We start from the raw sequence: 10661 nt of genomic DNA, 5'->3' as shown, positions 1-10661 counted from the left end.
AGGCGAACTTCGTCTCCAATGACGAACTTTGTCTTTTGAGGGGTGAGGCGTTGTGAGTCTCGTCTTAGCTGAGACGACCCTCATTGATAGAGACGAGGTTCGTCATTGTGACGACCCTCGTCATGCTTGTAGTGAGCTTCAACACTCCTTTGTCCCTTGGTAATTTTAAGTACCTACGGACATATGAGTGAGCGCGGATTGACCGAGTTGAGTAAGAAGAGTCTTTTATGTGGACAGAGTACAAGAATATTTGGATTCTGCGAGAATTGCATCTTTTGGAAGCAGAAAAGAGTCAGCTTTAGTACGGTAGTGCATCAGACTAAAGGTACTTAGGATTATATCCATTTAGATCTTTGAGGACCTTCTCAAGTTGCCTCGAGGGGTGGTAGTTTCAGATATTTGTTGACCTTCATTGATAACTACTCTAAAAAGATTTGGGTCTACTTTTTGAGACATAAAGATGAGGTGTTTGTGACTTTCAAGTAGTGGAAGTATTTAATTGAGAAGCAGACTGGGAGGTTGATTAAGAGGCTTAGAACTGATAATGACCTTGAGTTTTATGGAGGAGAATTTAATGAGTTCCGCAAGAAGGAGGGAATCATTAGACATCATACAGTCCCTCACATGTCGCAACAGAATAGAGTGACAGAACGCATGAACAGAACCCTATTAGAGAAAGTACATTATATGATGTTCAATGTAGGTTTAGGTAAGGAATACTGGGCGGAAGCAGTGAATACTGCTTGTTACTTAGTGAATCGATCGCCATCTACTGTTATTAGTTATAAAACTCCATAGGAGGTTTGGTCCGGTAAGCCTGCGGATTATTCTAATCTTAGAATATTTGGTTGTCCTATATATGCACATATTAGTCAAGGGAAACTTGAGCCACGAGCGAAGAAGTCTATATTCCTAGGTTATGTATCTGGTGTTAAGGATTTTAGGTTGTGGTGTCCTGATCCTAAGTCTTCTAAGATCAATATTAGTTGTGATGTTACTTTTGATGAATCTGCTATGTTCCACCAAAAACGATCATCGATTTTAGTTATTGATAAGGCGCGCACTACAAAACATAAGGTGGAGTTAGAAATTCATGATTCAGCTCTTCAGCAGCAGCCGGATCCCATTCAAGTAGATGAAGCATCTTAGAAGCTACAGGAAGAGCCAAAATACACAATTGCCAGAGATCGGTCTAGACTAGATATCTGACCACTGTGAAGATATGAAAATACGGTAGCTTATGCATTATCGGTTGACAATTTTGTGCCCTTCAGCTATTCAGGTGCTACTTCAGGTGATGACTTCACTAATATTTACAGTCGTCGTGCGGACAATTCAGTCAATTTGTTGAGGAGGCCCCTTTCAGTTAGCAAGTTCAAGCGTGGCTTGGACTTGATCGATACGTGTCACACTTAGATGCCCCACGGGGCTATTGGAGAAGGTGGAGTAAGTTAGCTTATTTTGAAGTGAGGAATTTTTTACACATTTGAGTCAAGGTCGAGATTTGTTATAGGTTGTCTCAAATACTCAAATCCATATTGCTTTGGGAGTTCTTTTTTAGCTTGGTTTGTTTTGATCAAGAGTTCTACTTACATTAGAGTTTGCACAACCAATCATATTAGATGTTTATTCCTACTTGGACTCTTGTTGGGTTTTAGGACATGTTGACTTCTATTCCTATTAGAACTATTATTCCTTAATTAGACAGCAATGAGTTGGGATATTCAAGGCTATATAAGAATAGCCTTTCAAGCCAATTAGATGCATCAATCTTTAGAGCACTAATCAAGAAAAGAGAGTTCTTTTGTGAAGCCTATTTGATATTCTTCTCTTTTGTTCCTTTAGTTGAGAGTTGTATTAGGCTTTTGGGGTGTTATTTGGGATTGAGAGATTGAGAGATTCCATTTTGTATTCCTCACAATTAGTAAAGCTTTTCTCCTCCTTCGCTCGTGGACGTAGGCTACAAGTCGAACCACATATATCTTTGTGTTTGTGTGTTCTTAATATTTTTCGTGCTTTCGTGTGATTGATATTAGCTTATCCTGAGGAGTTTGTCATAACAGCCAGAAATTTAGGTTTCATGATATATATTTGGACAAATTTTTGAATACAACTCTTTTCTAAAATTAATGAGCAAAATCGACCTTCACAAGAAAAAAAAAGAGCAAAATCAACCCTTTTCATCTCAACTCAGATGAAAAGGGTCGGTTTTGCTGAGGATTTTTTCGAACTACACGAGACTAGTAGTCCTGTGCAGTTAAGGCGATGAAAAAAATGATCATGGGCGACCGACCATTGGACCCTTCAAGATAGCAACGACATTTTTGAGGTCAGAGAGAAGAAGAAAAAGGAGGAGGCGGCCGATTGGGAACTGGGGGTTAGGGTTTTGGTGCCAGCTCCATTGGGTTCAAGATTAGGGTTTGGGGGATTGCCTCCTTCAGTAAACTCCCCTCCCCCTCCTCTCCCGCGATCTGTATCGGCGTCGACGGTTCCGCTATGATTGTAGTCGAACTGCTTGAAGATCGAGTCGTAGAGAGCGGTGAGTTGATCCGGGAGGTGACGACCTCGACACCAAAGTGGACTTCGAGCAGGCGGAAGGTCTCAACGGACTTCCGGAGCTCGGAGCGGGAGAGGACGCCGTCGCCGTTGAGGTCGAGGGCGGCGAAGCGGGCATCGACGTTCTTCTTGAAGGCGATCTCGTCGGCGATGAATGCGCGGATTGTGGATCCGTCGACGATGATTACTCCCATTGTGGTTTTTTTATTGCCGTTTGGAATTTGGGAATTTTATTCAGCTTACCATGGCCATGGGAGTTGTGTCCTGTTACATTTTGTTGCGCCCAACCAGAGAGAAGAATCACAGACCTTATGATTTTTTTCATCACCTTAACTGCACGGGACTAGTAGTCCCGTGCGGTAGATTTTGCTGTTTTTTTATTTAGAAGGTCGATTTTGCTCATTAATTTTAGAAAAGAGTTGTTTCAAAAATTTGTCCTATATATTTTGGATTTAGTTACATTATCGTCAAATTTATACGACCATTTATTTGGTTTTCTAAGCACGTTAAATGATGAACTATTCCTTATGCGTTTCAAAATGTTTTGCATTATAGCGCATGATATGAGATAAGGTAGAAATGGGAATAGATTGGCAAATCATCATTTAAGAAAATGAATTGCCGTTTTGAGGCTCTGCTAGTCACATCGGTGTAGAGCTTAGGAGGTAAGTGGCTAAGCAGTCCATTTCCTAAAGGAGGCTGCCTATAACCGGTGCGCCCTACGAGGCAGATATGTGGTGCCAGCTAACGTGTAAAATGACAGACTACTGCTTGATGTCATATATTTGGCTGTTGACGTTTACGAAAACTAAAGTTCAATTTCAATGTACTAATAAGTGAGATCAATTTGAATTAGATTAAATTTTGATGATGGAGACTTTGCAGCGGACGTTCGGGAGCCTTAACCTAGCATGCAATTGCAATCAAGTTGGCGTCTCCAATTTTACCTCGTGGCACAAGAGTTGATGCCGAAGCTTGCACATTAACTCTTGGGTTACCTAAAGGCTACTGTCAGTCGTTGTGCACTTGTCTCTGTTAAGTGGCTGCCACTTGACTAATAATTGTGCTAGGAACTGTGACTTCAAACTTTACAACAATCTCACGCGAATTTAAATAATCCTAGCTTCTTCTCCGCTGAGGATTGACCCTATGTAGATATATATATACTATATATATATTATATATAATTATTATATATATATATATATAATATAATATATAATATATATATATATTATCAATATATTTAGAAAGAGAGATGAGAGAGAGAGAGAGAGAGAGTAAAGACTCCTATCAATTACTTTCAGCTTGATATCCACAAAACTTCCTTATCACTCATTTATTAATATGAAAAAGCATTTTTCATATCTCATGCAAGATCCCTAGACAATATGCAGTGCGCGCTAAAAAGTTGTGTAGTATATATATATATATATATATATATATATAATAATAATATTATATATTATATATATATATATATTATATATAGTATAAATTTTACATGTCATGCTGAACTGTTTGGCGCGATATAAGCCCTGTGACTCATTGAGTGTAACATATAGTTTGGCTATTCATTGTCAAAATTGATCAGTCAAAATTGTCATTGACTTCTTAGGTTTACATTGGCAATTGGTATGTCCATGTATCACCATTAGGCGATGTATGTTTTTGGCTGACTAACTGCTCTAATATCATTTGTCACGGCCCTAGCCCGTGAGTCCATATGCACAATGTGAGCCTGTTGGCGCGATGTAAGCCCTAAGACTAGTCAATGTTGCACTTGACTTCTTAAACATCATTAATTATCAACATATTAATAAAAATACAACGTGTTGATACAATCGATTAAATAAATAAATAAATAAACTATTCATGTCTAGGGTTTACAATATAAAGCATACTTATAAAGCAAAAGAAAGACAACAATCATGATAAATAACTTAAAAAATTATTTGTTGGCTATTACTCATAATAGCAAAAATACATGAGGAATAAAATATAGAAAAGATTGTTAAAAAAAATTGTACCTTTAGGTTTAGTGAATACACATTATCTCTAGAATTGTGAAAATAGCCTCGAAACTTAATGAAACTCTTGAATTTGGAGAAAATAGTGAATTTGGGGAAACAGCACGGGTTATAATGGGCCTATCCAGGTTATAAGTGCGGAATGTGGCCCGAAACAAGTCTCTTTTTTACAGCTTAGAAGAAAGCTAAAAAAGGGCTTGGTCCCGGCGATAAAAAAAAAAAACCCAAACAGCCCGCGACTTGAAGCGCGAATGGATCCCTCGAGCAGAAGCAAAACCTAGGGCAGGTGATCAACTCCATCGACAAAACCCTAGGCCTCCTCCATCAGCTCTACCTCACCGTCTCCTCCTTCAACTTCGCCTCCCAGCTCCCTCTCCCCCAGCGCCTGTAACGCTAATTCCACAGCCTCGAGAGATTTTCCCTACCGCTTGTTTTTTAGGGGTTCTTGATTTATTATTTTGGGGGTTTTTGTTTTGTTTATACAGGAATGCGCTGGTGGCGGAGCTCGATACGATGCAGAGGCTGTCAGAGGGCTGCAACATCCAGGTCCCGATGGAGGTGCTCAAGTGAGTGAGTGAGTTGAGTTTGAAATTGACGTTCGTTTGTTTTCTGATTTTTGTTTGATTTGGGGGTGGTTCTATTACAATCTTATAGTTTAATTGATGACGGGAAGAACCCCGACGAGTTTACCAAGGATGTGCTGAATAGCTGCATTGCTAAGAACCAGATTACTAAAGGAAAGACTGATGCTTTTAAGGTTGTTTCTCACTCCGAGTTAGGTTTTAGGGCATCCTGGTTAACTGATTTACTTACATTTGACAACTTCAAAATTTGTTTAGAGCTTGCGGAAACACCTTTTGGAGGAGCTAGAACAGACATTTCCTGATGAAGTGGAGGCTTATAGAGAAATAAGAGCAAGTTCTGCAGCTGTAAGTTATCGAGAACTATTATCCTTAATGAATTTTTAAATCTTAGGTGAAGAAACTCGTGCTATGTTAATGGTTGTTCTCAAAATAAAAATTCCTCCAAAATTTTGAATATCATAGGTATCAGATATATGGCCATGCAAAATTAGGAAATATTAATGCATGGGAAACAGGTGAACTACAGGGATGCACATTTTATTTTGTAACAATTTTCATTGAGATACATGTTCGATTTTGATTAAAACGCGTCTTTACAAACACAATCTAGTAAAACACAAAGTCCTTGTAAGTTTCTTCTTTATAATTTTTACTAAATCTAGAAACACATTCTCGGTGGAACCAAATGTATATATTGTATGTCTTGACTAGCATCTAGAAGCATGCCTTGCGTATTACCTGCTCAAACATGATCGGTTATTCTTTTTCTACATAGTCAATGTTTTTTCTTTTCATGCTCTACTTTTCATTTTTTGTATAATGATGGAACCATCTTTGGGAAAACCGGTGTTAAATGTAGTACCTCAAACAAATATCTTATTCTCTCGTTCTTCATCGTCTTGTTTTGTTTCTTTTAAAGCCATTCATTTTTATGATTTGAAATGGTGGTTGCTAGAAACTTGACATGGGGGTAAGAAATTGAGGAGTATAGGTGCTGTAGGATTGTGTTTGAAGTAGCAACAAGGGCCAATCTGGCTAGAGGAAGACCTAGACCTAGCTGTCTAAAGCAGCTAAGCAGAAAATTGTAGTTAACTTAAAATAGGTCATGGCAGTTGCCATAGCGGGATGGAGAAAAAAGACGTGTACTATAGCTAACTACAAATAAGGCTTTGTTGTATTGTTAACGTTGTGCCATATGCTAAGGATAACTATGAAGCCGTAGCTGAGCTATTCAGATAAACTTTATGAGTCCTCTCCTAATCATTTCTTTGAATGAAACGGCTTGCTTAAATACTTCTCAAAAATTCCATCTCAACGTAATCTTCCCCCTTGATTCGATCATCTTAGTTTTTAATCATCTTAGATAAGCTATTCATTCACTTCATCTGTTTGTTTTCAATTGATACTTTCTGGTGTCTTTTGCCATCCATCGTAATTTTCTACATTCATCTTGTTTGCTTAAATTTTCACCTCTGCTAAAAGGCGTGTTTCTAATGTTGCATTTATAGTCTTCTTGATTTTTTCTTTAGTGAGGGTATTCATTATTTATAATAGAGGCACAGAACTGCTCCATTTACCCACTTTTTGGTGAACTTAAATGTTAGTGTAATCTGATAAGAAGGCCGCCAATCATTAGTGCAAAATAAATGCATGGAATGGCTGCAGGTATATCTGTCCTTTAGCAAAATATAACTGCATTGGCAGTTTAATTTTTTTTTCATACCAAGCGGCCTCTAACTTTGTTGCAGACGGGGAAATATTTACATGGGTTCATGCATATTAACTTTAGTGAATTGCGATATTATTGAAGTTGTATATGACGACGTCTATGACTGAATTCAAAGGAGATCTCTGACCTAGAAAAGGATTCTGTATGATTCAATAAATACTCCACTTGTGTTTTTCTTTTTTCTTTACTTTGGTTTCCTAGAACTTCTTGTTATTCTTCGACAACAACACTAGTTTCCCCTCAAAACTTTGCAGGCATAACCTAATCTTTCATTCTGATTTCTGGTTAGCCAGCCATGAGACCTATCCCCATTGTAACTCCAATAGATTTAACCAATTAAAAGGTGAACTTGGGGTTGATGTACTGCTCTAAACTCCAAATTGGTTTCCAGGGTTCATCCGTTAGTTGAATTTGGTATCTCCTGATTTTTTTAGAGACTGTTGTCTGGAGTTGAGTTTAGGACTTCTGCAAGCTTTCCTGAACATTGCTAACGATTGTTTACTTCTTGCTAATTTTTATTTCCCTTCTAAAATAACGCAACATGGGAAACAAACTTAGAGGCCACCATCACTTACCAGATTGGCTACTTGATGATTATATGTTTCTAATTTAATACTCCAAGTAGTTAAATTAAGTATGAATGACGTCTTTTGCAATCTCTATATTAATTTCTCGTTGGTTTTAAATGTTGTCTATCTAGCTAATCGACTTCCCTGATCGCATGCAGGAATCGAAACAACTAGCTCAGGCGCAAAGTGGTTTACCCAATGGGGATGTGAAAGTAAAGCCAGAGCATTGACAAAGGAGTTAGTTATTTCCTCCCTTTTCCTTAATGTCTAAAATACATATTTGTGCAAATTAAGGATTTTATTATTTGTTTGTTATCTTCACAGGAGGCCCTTAGTGATATACTTTGCTTTAGAATGTAACATTCTCTTTTATGTAATTATTATCCTTAGTTCATTTCCACGGAATATTCTTGATGACAGAAAATATAATTCTATTAAAGTACTTTATGTACATGTATGCACTTTCTCAAGTAGTTTAAAATTTGATTTCTACCAGTAGGTATAGCATTATGTCTTTTGGTGTGGAACTTAATTTGGATAATGATTTTCAATTTGTTCAATGTTGGGTCATATCTTTAAGGCTTTTGGCACAATGTTACTCTCACGTTTGGCCATCGGGACAACGTAAAGGGAATTTATTACCCATCATGACCAGCGGTGTTTGTTTTTCAATTTATCTCGCTTTGGATAATAGTATGATTAATGAGGAATTATTTCATGATGATGCCACAAGATGATTTTAGTCATTATCGCTCAAGGAAGCCAGTGACATCTTTAAGAGAATTTTAGATAATTTGTATCGTTTCTCAAGAAGTAAAGAATAAGGTGCAGGGGTCTATAAGAAACCCCACAGAGACCGGAATAAGATATGAGGAAGGTTATCTTGGAAAACTAGTAGAAGCCACCCAAGTAGATGCTTTAAGCCCTTATCTTAACACGGATAAGGTGATCGAGATAGAGTGAAGTGACCCCGAAAGCTGAACTTTTTTGTTTGTTTGTTTTTTTGGGCTTATACCAGCCGAGTAAACACGGGGGTCTGGTGCTCCTCTTACACAGCCCAGGCCAAGGTGAATAGCACATAATGTTGCAATACCTAATAATTAGAAATTGGAGATAGGCATGTCATAAACACAAATCAACACAAATCGCTCCTTGGGCTTTTTGAGCCCAGGCCTCAAGCCACAACCACTTAGCCACTGGCAGGGGTGTAAGTTGGCTTAGGAGTATGTTTCCCATTGAATGCGGGTAATAAACAAATATGGTAGGTAAAGCTGAAGCCTGAAACATTTTAACACCATTGATTCTTATTCATTGTCTTTCACTAAAGGTTTTGCTGCCAAAGGACAATATTAATTTTCAGAATAAAGAGAATCCAATATATGGAACTGTGAATCCTGTGATACAGATTAATAACCTTTTCTTTTGCTTCTATTTAGGCTTTTGTCATCTTTTCTCCGGTATCCTACTTACTAATTGATAAATTACTCTAGAGAATAGCTGTGAGAATAAAGCAGAACAGAGCGCATAGAGGTCTTTGTTATGGAAATGGTGCTTACGTTGGGTTATGGATACAGCTGCTCAGTGTCCGGACGAGTTTGTCCTGCTTTCTGTGAGTTGGAATTATTTAATTATACATCAAATTTCACGTCCTAACTCCATTCTTTCAGACCTTTTTCTTATTATCAGTTCTCCACTTGGCATTTTCAGCTCATATGAGACGCATTTACTGGTAGAATAAAATTGCCACTAGCAAACTGATTGTTTATTTTTATTACAGGAATACGAGGTACTACTACTACTACTAATTTTTACGCAGATCCTAGGTGATCTGAATAGCTATTTACATCAGTTTCCGGGATTTATGCTGTCTGAGCCACAACATAAGATCACATAAAACTCTTTTCTTCACTCTTCTAGGTCTTGGTCTTTGGTCTGAAAATACAACAAATCTATTCATTCATAGGCCAAAATTCCCACCACTGTGAATTTGCACATGCTTGATCTGTAGGCCAACTGGGTTGATGAAAACAAAACTGCTGCTCAGATGGTACTAATGAGCCTCCGGTTGGCGGTCCGCTGAAGAAATCCTTCTCTTTCTCGCTGCACCTTGTGTGTCGATTCTCCTCATCGTCGTCCGAACTCATGAGTCTCATTTCTGTTTTCTCTGTCAGCATCAAATTTGGCCTTTGATCTGCTTTCTCTTGGTCGCTCTCGTTCCCCCTTTCCTCCATTGGCTTCTCCAGCAGCTCTGCTAGTTTCTGCAACTGCGGGGATCATAACAGAGGAGTACTTTGCTGGTTGAGGTCTCTAGACTATACATTTGGAATCTGAATATTATCCGAGGAGGGCGGTAAATGTATGTTTACCTGTTTAGCGAGCAGTTGTTTCTCGTGCTTGAGGGATTCGAAATTGGAGAGCAGGGCGTCATAATCGGCCCTCAGAGCAGCGTACTGTCTCTCAAGCTGCTTTGACTTCCATCTTGCTCTCTTGTTCTGAAACCATATAGCAACTTGCCTCGGGTGCAACCCGAGCTCCTTTGCGAGCTGCAGCTTCTTTCTTGGTTCAAGCTTGGTCTGCGTCTCGAACATGAGCTCTAGTGACTTCACCTGCTCCTCACTGAACCTCCTCTTCTTATCATTTGCGTTGCCCTTCTTGGTGGAGAGAGGATCCATCCACATGAAGCCATCTGCTTCTTCTGTAGCCGAGTAATCTTCACTCTCCACCATCTTTTTTCTTTTCCCCTTCTGTTGGGGTATGATCACCTTGAGCTTTCTTTTATGTTGTTTTATTGGAGGGGAGGGAGCTGGATTCTAGTCTCTCTCTCTCTCTCTCTCTCTCTCTCTCTCTGCCTTGAGAATTGCGGCTGATTGCTCTTTTCTTTTCTGAAAACTTTTGCACACCAACTCTTGAGCAGAAGATATAGACCTGCTTTTTGAAACGAAAAAGAAGGGAGGGGAAGAGAGAGAGAGAGAGAGAGGGAGAGATGTGCTGCGGTGCACGCCTGTTACGTTGATTGTAGAGGAGGGTGATAGCAACGGGCTGGCCAATGACAGCGGTTGTCGTGGAAAACTCAGCTTCTTTCTGGATAGCCCTCCATCGCAAACAGGCAGCTGATTGTTGCTTGCTGCTTCGGTCTTCGGCTCGCTGTCTACGTATCCCCTCTCTACCCCCCCTCCCTCCTTGTTTCCTCTTG

At 39.0% G+C, this 10661-nt stretch overlaps 2 protein-coding genes and 1 pseudogene across 2 annotated transcripts; 1 reads left to right on the top strand and 2 right to left on the bottom strand.

Annotated features, from left to right (window-relative positions):
- On the bottom strand, nucleotides 2305-2750 carry LOC109819388 (annotated as a pseudogene).
- LOC109819386 (mediator of RNA polymerase II transcription subunit 10b) lies at nucleotides 4701-7963 on the top strand. The gene is made up of 6 exons (XM_020385101.1): nucleotides 4701-4714; nucleotides 4833-4973; nucleotides 5072-5152; nucleotides 5241-5343; nucleotides 5426-5515; nucleotides 7627-7963. Exons 1-6 carry the CDS (start codon nucleotides 4701-4703, stop codon nucleotides 7696-7698), a joined length of 501 nt encoding a protein of 166 aa, XP_020240690.1. The 3' UTR covers nucleotides 7699-7963.
- Nucleotides 9191-10627, bottom strand: LOC109819853 (homeobox-leucine zipper protein HOX6-like). The gene is made up of 2 exons (XM_020385802.1): nucleotides 9835-10627; nucleotides 9191-9732 (listed from the first exon to the last, which is right to left on the bottom strand). Exons 1-2 carry the CDS (start codon nucleotides 10192-10194, stop codon nucleotides 9418-9420), a joined length of 675 nt encoding a protein of 224 aa, XP_020241391.1. The 5' UTR covers nucleotides 10195-10627; the 3' UTR covers nucleotides 9191-9417.

The sequence above is a fragment of the Asparagus officinalis genome, chromosome 8 (assembly GCF_001876935.1).
Source record: "Asparagus officinalis chromosome 8, Aspof.V1, whole genome shotgun sequence".
Lineage (NCBI taxonomy): Eukaryota > Viridiplantae > Streptophyta > Magnoliopsida > Asparagales > Asparagaceae > Asparagus > Asparagus officinalis.
The sequence above is the reverse complement of the archived record's forward strand: the minus strand, read 5'-3'. Positions and strand labels throughout refer to the sequence as shown.

Excerpts from the sequence above, each read along its gene's own strand:
- LOC109819853 (XM_020385802.1), bottom strand. The coding sequence starts at position 10,194 with ATGGTGGAGAGTGAAGATTACTCGGCTACAGAAGAAGCAGATGGCTTC. Across the intron at positions 9,733-9,834 it reads AACAACTGCTCGCTAAACAG|TTGCAGAAACTAGCAGAGCT; the intron begins GTAAACATACAT and ends TGATCCCCGCAG.
- LOC109819386 (XM_020385101.1), top strand. Across the intron at positions 5,153-5,240 it reads GTCCCGATGGAGGTGCTCAA|TTTAATTGATGACGGGAAGA; the intron begins GTGAGTGAGTGA and ends ACAATCTTATAG. Across the intron at positions 5,516-7,626 it reads TAAGAGCAAGTTCTGCAGCT|GAATCGAAACAACTAGCTCA; the intron begins GTAAGTTATCGA and ends GATCGCATGCAG.